This window comes from Ammodytes marinus (assembly GCF_949987685.1).
Source record: "Ammodytes marinus genome assembly, chromosome: 17".
Classification (NCBI taxonomy): Eukaryota; Metazoa; Chordata; class Actinopteri; order Uranoscopiformes; family Ammodytidae; genus Ammodytes; species Ammodytes marinus.
The window spans coordinates 26,480,711-26,500,427 of NC_137221.1; the positions used below are offsets into that span (position 1 = coordinate 26,480,711).

Consider the following 19,717-nt stretch of genomic DNA (forward strand, 5'->3'; position numbering starts at 1 on the left):
CACCTTCCCCAGCCCCATTAATCCCTCAGCCTCCCACTTCTTTATTTCCCTTCAAAGAGACAAGCGCTAGCCCGTGACATCAGTCACAGGAAGTGAATCTTTAGCGTTGACTAATTTCCATCGATTGCCTCCAGACAGGCTTAGCAGACGAGACCCATTCCCACACACACAGAGCCTGGCTGCTCTCATTTAAGTCTCCCTCCCCCCCCCATCCCCCTCCGCCTGCAGAAAACGCTCCACAATGAACGCAGTCAGCGCTTTTATCTTCTCCCCCCACTCCTGCTTATTATCAAATAAATGCGCAGCATAGAGAGATACCCATTGACAGGACCGTGCATAATGACTGCTGGCTGTGTGAAATGGATTAATAAATAATGGTTGAGCAAGGGGGGTAGAAGGGCTTTGCCTATAGTCCTACTGCTTCTCAACAAGGGTAGTGTTACAACAATCCCCCACAACAGTCGGCTGGATGGCGGGGGCCGGACCACGTCTTAAATGGAGCGCTGCGCAGAATTTAAAACGCATCCCCTCACTTGAATACGTGGTGGAATGCATCGTAAATTCAGGAGGTGGGCTCCCTTCACATGTGGAGCAGAAAAAGCACTATACAATCCACTACATGATGTTCCACTGAATCCTCTAAAGAATCCTCAACCCGAGACACTGCTCTCCTGTGAGGGAAAGAGAGGTAGAGAGCAGCCTATAAACATGTCCAGGAGTGGAACTCTCCCTTACAACCTGTTCCCCTGGTCTCAGTGCTGACAGAGCTGCAGCAGAAGGTGAATCAGTTAGGTCCTTGCTGCTTCTTTCACGCTCTCATGAGTACAACCAACCCATCATGCACACGTGTCCTGCAGTCTCCATGTGCAAACTCAATCCAACAGGCACACAGTCCACTCCAGCACACAAACACCATTTCCTTTTTTTACAAAGCATCCCCATCCATCCCCTGTCAGTGACATATTGCTTCATTAGCACTCTTGGCTTTGTTTATATTGACGGCATTTTTCCCAAAATGGCAGTGAGTAAAAGTGTTCCTCTTTGCACCAAAGGGTCTTAAACTATACTAGACAAATGAAAAGCCCAAACTGAGGCCTGTGATAGTGGAGTGTGCTCTGACTGTCACTGTACCCGTGTGCCAAAGTTATAAGTCTGTCTGAGACCAACGGGGTGAAAAGGTGTCAATCTCCTTAACGCCAGATTAAGGAGCAGCTTGATCAAGGCGTCTTAAGTACTTCATTTTGGAATCAGGATCAATAGCTGCTAAGAAGAATTGAGCCAGGGGCTTGGCTAGGTAGAGCTGATTGAATAGAGACTAATGACCCTCTGAGAAGCCTGTTACCACACAGGAATGCCTCACACTGTGTATACACCCTGCTCCTGTTTTTTTTAAATTAATTTCAGCCATTTATCCTCAGTGCTTTAATGATATAGAATATGTTTTCTCTGTTGCTTGGCTCCAGCTGTCACAGTAGGCAGACAAAGTAATAGGGTCTTGTGTTAGCGTTTACATGCTAACACGCAGGACTCATGGTGAAAAACATGTTTTTTCTACCAGGAGCGGTAACAACAGTGAGGCTGTATGTGTGACGTAGCGGCGGTCAATCCACACGTATTATGAAGACCCACGGAAAATCTGTGCTTGTTTTTCTTATAGGTCCCCGGTTAACTGACTGACAAATAGCGCCCGTCAACGCCGTGGCCAGCCTCAATGGCCATGATCAGACCAATCCCCACCCTGTTTCTGTGGTTTGAGGGTGAAACCCAACTGAGGAGGGCCCAGAATTAACCAGGATTAGCCCGGGATTGTCGGGGATTACTCAGGCTGGATAGGGATTAAGTATGATTGCCAGTTTGGGGTGGGGGGTCTGGAGGGTTGCGCGTGTGTGTGTGTGTGTGTGTGTGTGTGTGTGTGTGTGTGTGTGTGTGTGTGTGTGTGTGTGTGTGCCCATACAGGTGAACATGTGTGGAGTTGTGAAAGGAATATGGTGCTGTTTCTCAAACACGTGCTGCGTGCTTATTCATCTGGACTGCAAACAAATACAAATCTTTGTCTACGGTCTGTGAAGAGATGTGGAAACAATATCTTCCTCTAAGACATATGACAAGGTCCGCTACACAGAAAGCCTTTTGTGATGTGATCTGTTGTGTAGAATGAATATGGAGGGCTTTTCCCTGCTCAAACACAAAGCTCTGTTGAGAGACGTTTGCTACTAACAGAGAGACAACAAGAGGAAAGAGGGTGCAAAGGGTTACATCATTCTTGTTGCTATGCAACACAAACTGGATAATTTGAAATAGATGTAATTAGCGTTAGCCAGCTAACCCAGAATGAGAAAAGGGACAAGGGTTGAAAATAATAATAATAATCAAGAAAATTATCCGTTGCTCTATTATTGACATTCGGAAATTGAGGATGTGGACACAGTACCCTGTTGAAGAGAACACTGACCATTTAAAAGGCTGTTTGGAGACAGGCACTCAGATAGGGGGGTGGGCAGAGAATTACAGCAACTCACAGTTTAATGTTATCAACACACATAGAGGACAATCAACCTTTTCTCACTCCGACTCTGAAACAAAGCTGTCTTGCACTTGATGGAATTGGACTGCACAGATGTTGTTGTTATTCTGTCCATCCTCTGTATGTTAAGTGTGGAATGCCAAGAGAAGTACATTCAAAGGGACACTCCACCAATGTATCACATGTACAGTGCATAAGGAAAAGCCACTGTGCTCATTGGGACCTTTAAAGCAGCAGAAATGTTTCTGTACCCTTCCCCAGATCTGTGCCTCGAGACAATCCTGTCTCAGAGGTCTACAGACAATTTCATCGACCTCATGCTTGTTTTGTGGTCTGACATGCTCTGTCAACTGTAGGACCTTCTATAGACAGGTGTGTGCCTTTCCAAATCATGTCCAAACAACTGAATTTACCACAGGTGGAGTCCAATGAAGCTGTAGAAACATCTCAAGGATGATCAGTGGTACAGAATGGACCTGAGCTCAATTTTGAGCTTGATCACAAAGGCTGTGAATACTTATGTTCAAGTGATTTATTAGTTTTTTATTTTAAATACATTTGCAAAAAAAATCTCAAACAGTTTGTCATTATGGGGTATTATGCGCAGAATTTTAGGGGACAAAGTAAATGTAATCCAGCGTTATTCCAGGCTGTAACATGACGGAATGTGGGAAAAGTGAAGCGCTGTGAATACTTTCCGTATGCACTGTATTTGAATTTTTAAAATCTGAAAAATAACCCTGATGGTGTCACCTGGCTGCAATGAAAGGTGCTTTTGAGTTGTATTTCGGAGCTTTACTTCACAGACTGAAAATCAGGATATCTTGTCCTCTGCTGCTTCCCTTTATGACCATTCTTTTCTTCATCCGTGTCTTGTGTGTCCCCGACTTTATGGATGTGCGGTGCTAAAATGGTGAAGGGCACCTTTAAAGTATGATTCACAAAACAAAACAAAATCAAAACAGTTATGGGTCCACCAAACGCCTTTTAACCACAGCAGAAACGTTTTAGAAGTCAAGCTAACAATACCACTTTCCTTTTCCATATCTGTTCCCAAATTTGACCAAATGCAGTTGTCTTTACATGATTACCCACATTATCATTTTCTAAGAACGTTTGGGTGACAGTTACATCAACTGATCCATATACGTTATAAGAGAGCAAACAGGGAGCTTTGACCCTAAGTATCCAATTCATGTTATATGGTTACGTTTTAATGTTCAGCCGTAATTACACAACACACACAGTGATGCAGTGTGTAGTTCCATAAACCTTGTCATAATTTGTTGCCTGGCTAACCACTGGACTGACTATGGTCCCCTGACACATTGAAAGCAGCAGTATGTCAGGGTCAAACGAAGTCACCGTTTGTGCATATTATTATACTGTAGTGGAGCTGGATACAGTGAGGCATGGTCTTATGCCCTTATATTGTACTTTTTCAATTTCTTCAATTTCTTGGGGCTTACTGCATATAGCACATATTGTAAATAATGTTCCTCATATTGCACATTTACATATTTCTTTTGGTTTTACTTCACCTTTCACATTATCTAGAATCTATTTATTCTATATATATTAGTTATTTCTTCTCATCTATTTGTATCCTTTTGTACTTATTGGACCGTGGGTTCGGAGAGAAACGTCATTTAGATTTCTCTGTATGTCTTGCGTGAAGACATTGACATTAAAGTTGACTTGACTTGATGTTTCCTGTATGGAGGTGGATGTGAGGAGAGATCTCTGAAACAGTCCGTCTCCTTGTGCATTAGAGTAGGAAAGGTAAAGGCTGTGAGCAGAGGGAACAGGCTTCACTTCACACTCTGTCTTTATGACAAGTTCATATCTACACTGAGGCAGAGGCATGGGCCGCTATGTGTGTCACAGAGAGGGCTGAAGGTTGTTCAGGTTTTCATTCCAACTGAAGACTGTTGTGGAGGATGTCACTGATCAGCTGTGTGGCTGACAGAGTGCTAATGGTAAATAGACTTGACTTATACAGAGCTTTTTAGACAATTTTCTCAGCCCCAAAGCTCTTTACATTTCTTACCACCTTCACCCATTCATACACACACTAATACACCGATACCAGTAGCTGCCATGCAATGCGCCCTCGGGAGCAACTAGGGGTTCAGTGTCTTGCCCAGGGACACTTGGACATGAGGCGGGTAGGCAGGGGATCGAACCTCCGACCCTGCACTCCAGAGGCGACCTCCCTACCCACTTCGCCACTGCTGCCCACTAATCAGTGACATGTCCTGCTATACAGCGTTTGATTGTAATGATAACCTGGGGACTCTCTCCCTTTGCATGGGACACTCGTCCAATCCTGCACTAGAGTCCTGTTGATATACTTGACTACACTCTACACTCTAAATCATTTAAGTGATTGTCATGAGGTGGCAAATGGCCTAATTGTTGCATTCAGCCAGCACACACTTGTGTGATGATGTTTAATATGGAATAGTGGATAGCTACATTATTTTATGTGCATTTGGTTAAAAATAAATCTTTTGAGGAGAACGTTGTTTTTCGGTCAATTACAAGCAGAAGTGACTTGTCGTTAAGGCCGTGTCAATATGAGATGGGGATTTGAACCACTCAGGATTTGGATGACTGTGTGTGTCTGTAGACACAGCTGCTGCAACAGAATCTTTCTACCAAAAAGTATTTTCAAATTAAACAACACAATACATTGTTTGAACTGCTTTCCAAGGATATCATTTAGTTGTGCTCTCCAAAACCGTTACAAATAAATGTTGCAAAATAGTGTTCTTTATTTTTTTATATCGGAGCTGTCAGTCCGATATCCGATACACAGATTTCGGCCATATCGGACCCGGTACCGATACTGGATGGGATCGGCCCCATCCCTACTGACAATCACAACTCCTCATATTTGGTTTTAGAAACATGTAACACATGGTGCTAATGGTGTTGAGTACCTGCACTGACTGTTTGTAGTTCCATAAAATTAGTGTCAGCCTTAAAAGTGTCAGTTTAATCTTAATATATACAGAAGACACTGCAGAATGCTGTCACATTATAGTAATGCACATTGTATTAGCAGATGAAGGAACAACAGCCTACTGTGGTGGTGTAATAGTTGCTGTGTTGGCTCTCTCTCACTCTCCGCGCGCACGCACACACACACACACACACACACGCACATACACACAGACACACACACGCGCACACACACTCACACACGCGCACACACACACTCACACACACACACAGACACACACTCACACACACACACGCACACACACACACACACACACACACACACACACACACACACACACACACACACATAGGACAGCTAATCACAGCTTGGTACAGGTAGTGAGAGGTTGGGACTAGTGGTGATTGAGCCTCCCTGGTGGATTGCGAGCCAGAATCTGACAGACTCAGATAAAAGGCTTGTTTGGAGTTGCCTGCAGCATCAAACAGCACCACTCCTCCCAAACCCCCCCTCCCCTCCCTCCTCTCCTTCCCCAACCATCACCCCCCCCCCCCCCCTTCATTCCTGCCTCTTTTGGTTTACTCTGTTGCCATGGCTACGCCCAGCCGGAGCCCGTCATAGCGCTATAGAGCCTGTCAGGGTGCTGCTCTCAGATCAGCTGATGGCGGGTCGCTTCTTTTCACACAGCAGCGTCATTCTTCAATTTGTGCTTTGATAAAGTCTGGCGCGTAGCCGGCTCACAAGTGCACTCAACCCCCCCCTCCCCCTGAATCACACAACATAATCTCCTATCCAATTTCCATTTCCGTGAAGAGAGTTGAGTGAAAACGGTGTGATTTCAGTGGAGGATGGGGGAGAAATGACCTGTTAGGAGTCCTGCTGCGCTGATGGGTATGCATGGAGGGAGGCTATTCAACACACCAATGAGAATAGTGATAGGTAGGATACTAGACTGATTTGAAGCCCACTTAAAGCTGTATTCTCCCTGTAAACATGTTGCGGGAATCATTTCACCTGCTGTTCTGGTGTGCCTGTGCTTTTTCAGAATATGCCGCAGACTCAATAGATTGAAAAGATGTGTTTCAATACAACCAATTTTTATCAACAGGTTCCACAAAATTGTATACGTTTAGTTAAAAGCAAAGAATTTTAAGGTGAAATAAGTTGCTAAACATACATTGCAGTAACACAATGATAATGAATTGAGACACTTATGTTTGATTACTTCTGATCAACCCAATATATTTAAGCTTACCTTAATATATTTGGATGCTTCGTTTTCATCCAATAAATGTTGTACTTATTTATTTGACATGATTTAGTCAGCAGGTTTCCACACAATTTAACTGAGCAAAACAAGTATGTCACACAACACAAGTATGTTGTACATCCAACAAGAGACGCTATTAAATAGGCCTTTTTAGAAAAATATATTTTAACTTAACAAATGTCTTTATTCTCAGTTAAATGAAAATGAAAAATTCATATAAAGTAATCTAATCAATATCACAACTAACCTTAGCCATCTTTCTTCTATGGCAACAAGAACAACTCTTTCAGCTGGATGTCCAGTTCACAGCCACACTGCTCAGCATGTTGGGTGGGGGGGAGGGAGGGAGGGGGGGACATATGCTGACTGTATGGATTGCATTTAGGGGTGAAATGTAAACTGGCCCCCCGTTGAGCACAGATTTGCGTCTCCCGCTGTTTGTTTCCGATATTTGCTCGCCTTTTAGTGCGAATGAATGAATGAGGGTTTGTGTGTTGGGGGTGGGGGGGGGGGGTGGGGGGGTGTAGGGTGATGGGAGGATGGATGTGGAGAGAGAGGGGAAAGAATGAGCAATGTTGTGATCAAGAGACGCCGGGCCACAGAGAGGGAGATGAATGGGGCTGAGCGCAGGAAAATTGGACAGGAGGCGGGGAGCGAATGAAGATAGAGAATGGCTCCAGATATCAGGAGACAGAGATTGTGAGTTATGTGCAGGTAATAAACAAGGCAGAAATAGATAGATATCTCAAGAGAGGAAAAAGAAAAAAGTGTGTGATTGGACGCATGGGTTAGACGGCTGAGGAGGTGGTGGGCTTATTCTCTCCCTAAAGATCAGACAAAGAGCCAAAGAAAGACCAGGCAGGGAGGAGGGAAAAGCTGGAGAGAGTGTGAATAACGACACAGGCAGAAAAAAAAAGATTTGGATGAACATGCTGTACTTTAGACCAACTTGGCCAGCTGAGATGATGTGTATCCCTGCTAAGCTCTCCTTTAGGCAGGCTTAGATCTCATCAACTCACTCCAGGTTGGCACCAGCTTCAAATGCCGGAGCTGCCGAGCTCTGGATTAACTATACAGCCGTCACTCAAGACACTTAAACGGGGGTCTGGAGGAGGCTTATCCTATATGCACCCCTGTGCTCCACAACCACCCACAACCGCCACATCCGTCCCCTCTTCAAAGCTACTGGAAGGAAGACTGCATGTTGTTGCCTAGGGTCATGTTAATTATGCTATGATTTTAAAAAGAGGTTAAATGAGCATGTCCCACCCGTCTTATTTACCCTCGTTAACTTCGATCACCCCTATCTATTTCCAGGCCTACTGTATGTATGCATGCTTTCTTTTTTCATTCCGGTGTTCTTCCAGATCTTCTCCTGCCAAATCACGCCTCTCCCTCCCTCCCTCCCTCCCTCCCTCCCTCCTCTGTCTCTGGCTGGATCTCTGGCTCTCATATTTGGAGGCCCCTGAAATCGATATGGGCTGTCTGTGATTGGGTTGCCTCGCGTGATTCATTTCTGTAACCTTGGTGATGGTTTGATGTGGAGGCTGCACCCCCCTGTCCATATTATGACTCAGTGAGCGCGTGCAGAGAGGAGAGGCTGGTCAGGGAGAGGAATCGATTGGTGCTTCACTCTCCCTGCCCTCTTTGCTCTCTCCTCCATCTCCCTATCCTTCTTTATCCATATGTTGTCTTGCTTGCCGTGCAGCAGCCTTGATAGTTTGGCCATACTTTTAAATTACTTTGTGTTCTCAAGAAATGATTATTTAACCCTAAATGTTCCCTTGTGTGCTAATGTTGATCTGTTTTCTTTCTTTCTTCTCTCTCCCCTTTCCATCTTTCTCTCTCATTCCAGAATTCAATCAGACACAATCTGTCCCTGCACAGCCGCTTCATCCGGGTGCAGAATGAAGGGACAGGGAAGAGTTCCTGGTGGATGCTGAACCCAGAAGGAGGAAAAATGGGGAAGGGACCGAGGCGACGCGCTGCCTCCATAGACAACAGCACACGCTACCTGAAGACCAAGGGTCGCATGAGCCGGAAGAAAGCTGGGGCCATAGGCCTCGGACGGGGACAAGGTCTGGGACCTGGGCCCGCCATGCAGGGCTCCCCGGAGCATGGAAGTCCAGCAGGTAAAGGAGGCGTGGGCTTGGGTGGTGAGGAGTACGAGACCTGGACGGACCTCCATTCACGCACTTCCTCCTCTGCGTCCACGCTGAGCGGCTGCCTGTCCCCGATCTTGGCAGAGGCCGAGGCTGATGAACCAGAAGAGGGTGGACTGTCCTGTTCGGCTTCCCCACGACTCTACCCGAGCCCCACCAGCATTCGCTCCCCGGCCCTGGGCACTGGGGGCCACTGCCCAAACGTGGAACTGCCCCAGCTGACCGACCTGACTGGGGCTATCAGTCTGGATGAGAGCGGCTACCCCCAGCCGCCGCAAATTAAATGCGACGGTTATCCCTATGTGCCTGGGCCCAAGGCGGAGGGGTCATACTGCGGGCCCATTTATGCACAGCCTTCGATGGGCATGCTCCGGCACCACACACCCATGGAGACCATCCAGGAGAACAAGCCAGTCAGCTTCCAGCGCCCGATGAGGGGCTACTCGGAGAACAACGCCCTGCAGAGTCTGCTAACCGGAGGTTCTCCGTATTGCAACAAAGACACAGTTCTGGGCCAGGGACGAGAAACACACACGCTAATGACACAGGGAACCAATGGCGTTCATAGCCAGCACAGCAGCCACAATCAGAATCGCAGCCACAATCATAGCCAAGAACACGTTCACAATCCCAGCCTACACAATGGCCATGGCTCCTCTCATGACCAGAACACAGCCCACCACCATCAGAACCACAATCAGGGTCACAAACACCAAGCCAGCCTAGACTACGGCCACGGCCACAAGCCCCATCCGACCCACGACTACGGTCCGAGTCATGAGCAAGGTCACGGTAATAAAGTAAACCCAAGCCATGATCACAACCCTCGCTCCAGCCAGAGTCACATGCACAATCCCCACACTCCTCATAACCCTATGCACAGTGGGCCTCACCCCCAGGCCCTCTCCCCCCGAGTTAGCACTGACATCCTTCAGCCCTACAGCCTAAAGACCTCGAACCACTATGGGCCCCCCCGCCCGCACCTCCCCACATCACCTTCCCTGCCGCCCAACCCTGCAGGAGTCATTGACGTCCCCCAGGACCCCTGTCGCCTGGCGTCCGCTCCTCATCCCCGACACCAACCTTACCCCGGAGGTCACCACCAGGGTATGACCGACTCCTGGCACGGCTACTACCACACCAACAACCACCATCCAGGGAACGCTGGCTACCACGGGCAACCGCACAACTCCCACGGTAGAATGGCCGCCAGCCTGGAGATGGAGAATGTCCCCAATAGTCTGGACTGTGACGTGGACTCCATCCTGCTCAGTGACTTTATGGACACGGAGAGCATGGACTTCAACTTTGACGGCTCTCTGTCCCAAGGCGTAGGCATGGGGATGGGCATGAGCTTGGGGGCGTTTGCCTGCCCTCCATCAGCGCACAGCAACCAGAGCTGGGTGCCAGGGTGAAACCAGGCCCAGGGGGGTTTGCATAGACACATGACCGGCGAGTTCACCCCAGTGGAGCCACGCTGCTGGCGGGCTGTACCCTTGGACTGACTGACTGTGATTCTGTCTTCTCTGAGACTGTAGAACAAAATACATATGTCATTTTGTTTCCCGGGGACTCCCTACACCCCCATGTCCTACTCTTCCTCTCTCCCCGCAACCCTGTTTATAAAACCCTCTGTCCGTATTCTGAACCTGCCCACAATGAGCCCATTCCTACCCCCGCCCCTTCCCCTGTATTCATGCCCTTCAGTTTTTGTTTTGTTTTGTGTTTTTTATGGTCTCCTCCCAGTCTTGTCCTGCCCTGTTATAAGCTGTCAAGCACTTTACATCCATCCTTTTCCTCACAGATGCAGTAACTGCAAAGTCACATTGTGTGTGTTGGCTTAAAGTTTAATGTATGCAATCCACTTTACAGTATTATCTCCTCATACAAAGGAGGTGTTGTTTTTGACTTAAGAACATGATCAAACGGCTGAATAAATATATTTCAATGTAGAGGTGCTCTCAGATTGGAGGTTAAAAGGCAGGGAAGGCTTTGAGGTCTAAGGATGAAGGAAAGAGGGAGTTTTTTTAGAGGAAGCGTGAATATGCCTTGTTTCCACTGAGCAGCACAGTTCAGTTTTGCACGGTGTTTTTCAGGGTGCGGTAACCCTAGATCTGGCTTGCCTTTCCACTGCCAACAGTATATCCGTTCTTGGTAGGCAGGGTTTATGCCGCACACCCTTTTGGGACCCTTTTCGTACGAAAGGTTGACTTTTGAGAGTGGAAACACAAATGAATACGTGCCGGGCCGCACCATCCGCTCAGTGGAAACAAGACTATAGATACAGAAGGGATGGAGGGAGGGATAGGACGGAGAATAAATCCAAAGTCAGTGTGTCTTCTCTGTATCTGGTGGACAGTGGTGTGTCCTGTGCCGTTTAGTGAAGGAGGACAGTCATCCATCAGGCAACCATCAGCGCCACTCCATTGAAATGCAACGTCCCTTCTTTAATCTCCAAAGTAATGCCAGGGTGATGCATCACTATTGCAAATCTAATGCACCACTCTGTGTATTTTCAACCCCCCACTTTCCCTTCTCAACTCCGGACACACCGGCTTAATGTGTTTTGGCGCAAGTGATGATTAAAGTCACTCTGCACTAAATGGGGGAGGGATTGAAAGGGGGTGGTGTTGGGGGGGGGGAGATGATAGGAGAGGAGAAATGCAAATATTCCCTCTGTGCCTTTACTCTCCATTTTGTGGATTTATGTAGCTTTCCCCGTAATGAAATAAGCAACGATCAGAGCCTGCTGTACATCCTGACGAGCTCTCTGATTGGCCTGCGCTATGGGGCTGCCTCGGCACGGCTCCTCCGCTGGCTGACCCCAGAACAGCTTAGCATGCTGCTGTGGTCACGCCAGGATGTTGATGGAGCTGGCGTCCTCAGACCCCATGCAACCTTGTCTAATTCACCAACACCCAGGTTCAAGCCCACTATGCGCTTTTTTTTATGCCTGCGAATTGCACACTGATGAACAGCGTCAGCAGATTACTATTTGGTGCTATCTCTTCTTTCCAGGCATCCCTCCTATCACGACGCCCCATCCCGAGGTTACTCGGAGGGTAAACAAGAGTAATTAACCGCCAAACAAGATGGATGATTTATGCAAGTGTGTGTATTCGCTCATCGGCACGGAGTCATAATTCTTCCCCCGGCTCCGCCAGGAACAAGAAGGGTGATTCTTTGAAAGGTGATGCCCAGCGACAAGGTAAAGAGGCTGGCAAGCAGTGTGCTCGCAGTGTCCTTCAAGCATCCCCCTTCACAAACGCTCCCCGCCCTGTCCCTGGCCATAGTTTTTCGTTGCTGTCGTCTTTTTCTTGTGCTTGTTTCTGTGATTGTGCAGTTGTCTGTCCTGTTTCAATGCAGTTTGGGTAGGCGCTTTCGTGTGAGTTTCATTTACTTCATTCCAAGAGGGGAGAACAGGCTAAAAGGGACATTCGCTAACCCTGTCCCACTCCAGGACAAAATAGGGGGAAAAGAGAGAGAAGAAAAGGTGGACAGATACAGAGACTGAATGGGAGGTCGCCAAGTAGGCAGGATCTGTGAGACTGTGAGAGATTTTCCAGCTGGGTAGCTTTTTGTAGAATTGGCTGTTTGAATCAGGCCAAATGTCAAGTGCTACTCGGCCAGCTCTGACCAGAAAGACACTTCTCCCTCCTGATCAAGGACAATGACGGGTATTTCCATACACACTTCTTTTTCTTTCTTTCTTTTTTTTTAAACTTTTCATGAGTCAAGATAGCCCATTGTTGTTACCCAACTGTAATTTGTTCTCTGGCCTGTGTGCACTTGTGTGTCAAGCTTCTTGTGGGTGTGCGAGAGTGTGTGTGTGTGCGAGAGAGTGTGTGTGTGTGTGTGTGTGTGTGTGTGTGTGTGTTTGTGTGTGTGTGTGTGTGTTTGTGTGTGTGTGTGTGTGTGTGTGTGTGTGTGTGTGTGTGTGTGTGTGTGTGTGTGCGTGTGCGCGTGTATGTAGCACAGTGATGTACAATAACTGAGTAAGGGGAACATTGTTGAGAAGTCACTTGCCCTGGTATTGTCAAGCCTGGATGAGTGCAGCATACATAATATATACAGTTTATATTTATTGGTTTGGAGAGATGGGTCTATTGGAGGACCGCTCAGACCCCTTCACTGTCTTCTTGATGACAAAGAGGAACATTTGCTATTTCAGTTTGACTTCATTTCATTCTGTGCATAATCTATATTGACACAATTGTATTATAATTTTTTTGCAAATATCAATTTCTTTTCTAAAATGATGTATCTGGTGACCGTAAAATAAAAACAAATAAGAACATGGATGTTTTGTGTCTCTGTTATCTGTATCCAAAATTACACCTGCACTGCTGCCAGATGAACACCTCTTATTGCATATCAACCCTTCAACCAAGAAAACAGTATTTTGTTTTTCATCATATCCATATCGAGTCAAGTACATTTTTTACTAATAACCAAAATTACAAATGACAAAATTGCCTCAGATGTGATTTATAATCTGTAAAACATATAACAATCTCTGTGGTTAGGCCCACAATTAGGATAAGGAAAAGCATTTGACACGATGAAGACGGTAGAATCCAGAGCAAATGAGAAGAGATCCTTCTTCGGGGTCAGACAGACATGTAAACAGTTGCCGTATATATAAATAGTGTTGAGAAATAGCAAATGTAAAACCACAAGATTGAGAATCACACTTACACTATCTCACTCCTATAATAGCAGCCGTGTCGGCAGCACTTGCAAAGCTTACTGCACCAGTGCCTTGGTTGGGCGTGGGCGTGTGTGTGTGTGTGTTTGGTCAGTAAATGCCACGGGGTGACGCGCGGCACAACTCTTACCTGCTGGCTTCCCTCAGAAGAAGCTGCCGCTGTATAGCAGCTGCCGCTCAGAAGCAACTGCCGCTATATACGCGGAAGAAGGCAACGGCCCAGGCACCGCACTCTGTCAGGTAAAGCCTGATTTATACTTGTGCAGCTCTGCGCCTCTGCGTTCTCTGCTGGGTAGCGCGGACATGGAACGTTCTCATGAACCGTTGATAGTAATTCGCCCGTGTGGCAGATTGCACACTGCACTTTTGATGTAAATCGGCAAAATCCGTTGCTAAACAAATGAAAACTGGAAGATTTTGAGTTTGATGATAATGAGGAAGCGCTCCTGTGCTGTTGAAATCCCTCCTTGTTGCTCTGATGCCCAATCAAACCTCTGATGCCCAATCAAACCATGCAGCGTCTGCGGCATCCGGCGTTTAGTCACATTTTTCAGTTGGTGCGCGACGCCTCGGCTCTGCAGGGGTCTGAGGCCACCGCACAGGATCTCTGCGGCTCCGCGGGGTCTCTGTTACCTCACAGGTATAAATTAGGCTGAAGAGGCTCTGCTGATAGGCTACACTGTACTCTCCTCCTTCAGCCTCCGCCATTACTCCTGTCGACCCCCTCCCCCACACTCCTCCGCTGCCAAAGCGTGAGTTTATTTTGACGCAGATAACGGCCGCTAACGCTAGCGTTATTGGGTAACAGGCAGCCAACAGGCACTGCAATGAGAGGCTTCTCAGCTGAGCCCCCGTGCATTAACCCATGTTGGGTGTTTTAGGTGTGATTCCACAGTAGCGCCTGAATAAGTTGTGGAGGAATACTACCAAAACATTCACAACTATCTGTTCAATTCAGCCTACGTTGTACTGAAAGAAAAGTTCCAAAAATGTTTTTGTAGGCCTATGGTGAAAAAAAAATGCAATAGGCATTATATATGTCATGAATATATCCAAAAATTTGGTGACTTAAGTTTTCATTTGCTTTCTCTCACCCCTTCCAAAATTCACAGAATAGTTTAGTCCAGCCAAATGTCTCTAAACAGTGAGTGATGCAGGATGCAGGTTATTGTTTTACTCCATTGGTTATTGTCATGACGCTAAAAAATGGAAAAGCGGGCTTAACTACGTATAACTGACTAAGGGCCCGTGTCCACCTAACACCTTTTTCCAGCGTTAAACGCTGGCTGTGCGCTCAGGAGTGTCATGTGTCTACTGAGTGTTTTTTTCGGCCGCTTTTTTCAAGCGTTTTATGCGCTGGGAGAGAGAACGCTGTGAGCGGGGGAGAGAAAAAGCTGATCGTCATCTGTCACTGTCAGACCTATGATCAACACTGGTTTAACTTTTTAGGCTTGCTGTTTTCTATTTAAAATTGGTACATTTTAATATGAGTAGTCTTATGAAACGGAGAATACTTTCCACCATCCTCTGTTTGGATGAGGAGTTATCGCGGCTCCTGCAAATACACACGGAGCAAGTTGTAGGCTGACGTGTGCGCATGAAACGATCCGTAGCAGATAGAAATACAGCGAATCAAGTGTTCGCCTAATCTGCTCCCACAAACAGGCTCTCCTCCCGCTGTTCTCGTTAGGTTAATAAAGTGCAAACATATAAGAACAAATATACTGTACATTATAACAATTACTTTGTGTGTCTCCTTTTAGTAGTTTTGGGCATCATGTGTGGCAGTTTTAATAACATCCTAAGAAATAAGAAAAAGTAAGCAAAGGGGAGGGGGAAGATGATCACATTTTCAAAGAGGTTTTAAACAGGCAAGCAGTTTAGTCAGATTATCAGACAAATTCATATAGAGGTAAAAACTGAAAGTGAGACACATTCTAATGTAAGAAAAGATTCCTCTATGTGTGAAAATATTATGGTACGTGGGGCTGATACAAAGTTGAACCAAAAAGCCTCTCATCTTTGGCACATGTTGACAGAAAGATGGTTTGGGAAATGATTGGAATCCTATTCATCTCCTGTTCATTTTAACGATGACCCCTCCGCCTGAGATCTTGTTTTATAAAGTGAGCACATTCTACATGTCTACAGATAGAAATGGCGTCAGAAACGACAAAAAATATTCATAACGTTCTAATAAAAAAGGAATTATCTTCTAAATTTAGTGAGAGTCGTTTTGACATCAGTAGGAGCTAATAATATGTCATACAGTACAACATCAGCACAGTAATATAACACAAAGGATACAGCCTTAGCTGTATGTGTGGGGGTGTATGTGTGTGTATGTGTGCCGTATACATGAACGTGTGTGTGAGGGGTTTGTGTCTATGTGTGCATGAATGCTTTTATAGATAACGTGTGTATATATTTGTGTGTGTATATAAGGGACCACATGTGGAGGGTGTGAGTGTATGCACTGTATATGCAAGTGGTTTAATGTACTTGTTTGCATATGTTTGAGTCTATATATGAAGTAATAAGAGTGTGTGTGCACACAAAGTATTATTTGTTTATAGTTTATCCGCGTGCCTGTGTGTGTATAAGAGTATGTAAGTGTGTGTTTGATGGAGAGCTTTACAAACAAGTATATCACCCTCAAGTGCGTGACCCCCGGCATGAGTATATGAACATGTGTGATAAGGCGTGTTAGCAACCCGATGCCATGCCACAGCTGAGTCTGTCCCAGCGGAGGCTTCCTCACTGAGGGACTGAATGCATCTGCACTGCCACACACACACACACACACACACACACACACACACACACACACACACACACACACACACACACACACACACACACACACACATCTGGGTGCAACACCTGTTAAGTAGATGTAGGCTATAGCCTACAGCACGCGGCTTTTTCCTCATAGGCTGCCCTCACCTTTGCTGCTTTGTGTGTGGCGTGAGCCTGCCGCCAAGGGAAATTCACAGTAATACATAGCTAGTTAGTTAGCAGAAGCTCACCTGACAAGATGGCTGATCCCCATACACCTGAGAAGATGGCGGCACCCAGCTCTGCACACACACACACACACACTGTAAGGAGCCAATGACGGCTCTCACCATCATCCTCAATTCATGGCCGTTCTGTTAAAATATGCCTCTTGGATGCTAGTTAGTTGGTGTAGTGGAGAGAGGGAAGGTTAGTGTAAGGCAGAATGCATAATCAGGACGAGCTCCCGCTGCACTTCATGCAAATGTGGAGCCTGACGTGTCAGAGCCGTGATGGATTTGTTCTGACAGACACAGTGACAGCCCGGTGACAGCAACTTAAAACCCCTCCCTCCCTCTCCCTCCCTCCTCGTATATATTTACAACCAGAGCATCTTAATGCACTTTTCCTCCCTAATCTCTTCATGTTCCTCTGCCGCTAGTTCCGAGCCGTTCCCATATTTCACAGGATATGGGATTTTGTGATGTGACAAAGGTTGTGGGCTGATACGTGCGGCGCTGCGTACCAGTGTAAGATATATCTGCATAAACAGTAAGGTGTGCTGTATAATGTGCAGGTTCTGTCAGTAAACATTAGTGAGACACACTCAGATTCTCAACTCAATCTGAAGCTACTATGACTGCTGATCAATCTCTTTTAGGGATTAATGATACAATGTATTGACCTAATACTTGCACAAGTATTATAAAATGCTATTTTTTTTGAGGTTGAGAGTAGTAACACTTTAGGTACACAAAATTTAAGTCACTACTACATAGTTATACACTACATAGGATTTTTATTTTTTTATTTTTTTAGTAACTACTATATAGTTATGCATTACCTACATAGGTTTTATGAACTACTTCAGGACAATAAAATGATCGAAACATTTCAAATAACTTCCTCAGAAATTGGAAGAGGGTGTGGCCATAATAATGATACAATTAAGATTAATGATACAGTGATCTTAAAGCTGGGGTGGAGGATTTGGGGAGAAAATGGCAGTTGGGATAGAGATTTGAATCCAAACACTGCAACCGCTCCACTTGTTCTCTTTGGTCCCTCCCCTATGGTCCCTCCCTGACACGCTCTTCACCAACAAAGTCGTGCCAAAGTGAATGGACAGTCCCAACAGCCAATAAGAACAGATAATCGGAGCCTCGCTCTGATTGGTCAAAGTGTACAGCTCATGTTAATGTTGACCAATCAGAAATCACATACCCCAGCTTTAAGGTAATACATTAAGGGAATTACACTCTTCTTGCAATCACATATATCAATTCAAATTCAGCAAATCCCCCTGCAAGTGTATCCACTTTTTGTAATGCAAAACATTTTATACACATATAACCTGTATCCAGCAATCTAATTCAATCTCAGCAAACCACTTTTAGATTGACTATATATACACTGAGCCATCGCTAGCTTACAGCAGACTGATTATGCAGCTTTGTACGACACACTGAGAAAGAACTACACGGTTTCATAATTATTATTTTTTTATCCGGAAAAATGTCTTGAGAACAACTGCCTGCTGCGACTGTTGCAGGACTGGTTTGACACTGAATTGCAAACACATAAAAGCGAGCGTGAAGCCCAAATCTAAATTCTCCTCACTTCTGTCCGGAGGAAAAATGTAAACTTGAAATGATACAGTATGTTCTATTTCATATTATTCCACTGTTTTCAGAGGATAAAAAGGTTTGATACATGGTGGGTATTTTCCTCATCGTTAGAGATTAAAATCACGATGCACTGAATAAAGTGCTGCCTTCACACATGTATAATATACTGCATAACCAAAATGTAAGACAGGGTTAAGTACTGGGTAACAAGGGCAATCCACCCAGCTGGTTAAGTGCTTTTCACACTGTTGAAATTGAAACGATATAACAAACTCTGAGAGATGGCTCACACAGATGCTCACCAATAACATTACAGTGGCAACATATGATCAGTCAGTCAATCAGTAGCTAAAATGTAAAGGTCGTTTTTGATGATTGCCAAGATTATACCACTTTAGGTAAAACAAGGGAAGTTGCTTTCATATCATAATTTCCATTTCCAAAGTGTGTTTGGTAAGTAATGGATACTGTAGTCCCATTTCAGTTGGAGTTAACAATCGGAAGTATTGTTGCTATGGTTCCTTGCAGTTTAATGTACCTTGTGCATTTATTTATATCAAACTGTGCTTTAGGGCTTTGTTTAATGTGTTCAATTCTGCAATCATATTAATAAAAACACGAGAGCCAATCATAGGCTAGATTCTTTCATGGCCATTTTTATGAAAGATGTTAAGAGCCTGAAGACAAGAATAATTGTCTCAACCATAAAGTTAGCCTGGTGAGAGCAGCACATGATCTTGCTTCACATTGGTTTCTATCCCACAGTCTGGGTGGGGAGGAGTCTGGCTAAAGAATGCCTGGGCCAATCAGGGCCCACCTTCACAGCTAAAGTTTGTCCCTTATAGTGGAAGGCAGATTCTCTCCTCTTGAGACCAGCTATCTCACAAGCTTATTCGTCGAACCATTAAAAGAAAAATTAAAAGAAAATCTAATTCTCATTGATTTTTTTTTTTCAAATGACAAAATTCTTTAAGTTAAGTAATCTTTTATTGTCAGTTGTACACGAGGCACATTGAAATTCGTCTTTTCGCATATCCCCTCTCAAGTTACCACACTTCGGAGGGGGTCAGAGCGCAGGGTCAGCCGCAGTACAGCGCCCCTGGAGCAGTTTTGGGGTTAAGTGTCTTGCTCAAGGACACAATGGTAGAGATGGTGGGCACCGTAAACAAAATTCTTACTGTTCTTTATATTTGTTTTCTGGTCCACAGTGTCACACTAGTCAGTGGTTAGTCACACAATATGGTGCTCCAGTCTCAGTGGCCTCCTGACCCCATGCAACTCCCCGAGAGCCACTGATGGGCCTTCCTGTCCTGGTAGTGCGTCTCAGTTCGCTCGCTGCTGCAGTTCTTTTTTTTCTTCTTTTTTTTCCCTTTTTTATTTCTCCCAGCAGAGGCTCCCCAGGGATTCAGCTGATGGCCAACATCAAAGCTGTGCCTGGTATATTAGAACAGCAAGAAATG

The 19,717-nt window shown here is 45.5% G+C and overlaps 1 protein-coding gene across 1 annotated transcript in view; it reads left to right on the top strand.

The window, feature by feature from the left end:
- The window catches only part of foxo6b (forkhead box O6 b), a gene marked incomplete at both ends in the record, with an annotated part of 46,876 nt that extends 36,537 nt beyond the window's left edge, over positions 1-10,339 (top strand). Inside the window, one exon of the mRNA XM_080044970.1 lies at positions 8,618-10,339. Within this exon, the coding sequence (XP_079901096.1) occupies positions 8,618-10,339 (1,722 nt within the window). The remainder of the gene's footprint in view (positions 1-8,617) is intronic.
- Positions 10,340-19,717: the final 9,378 nt, after the last annotated feature.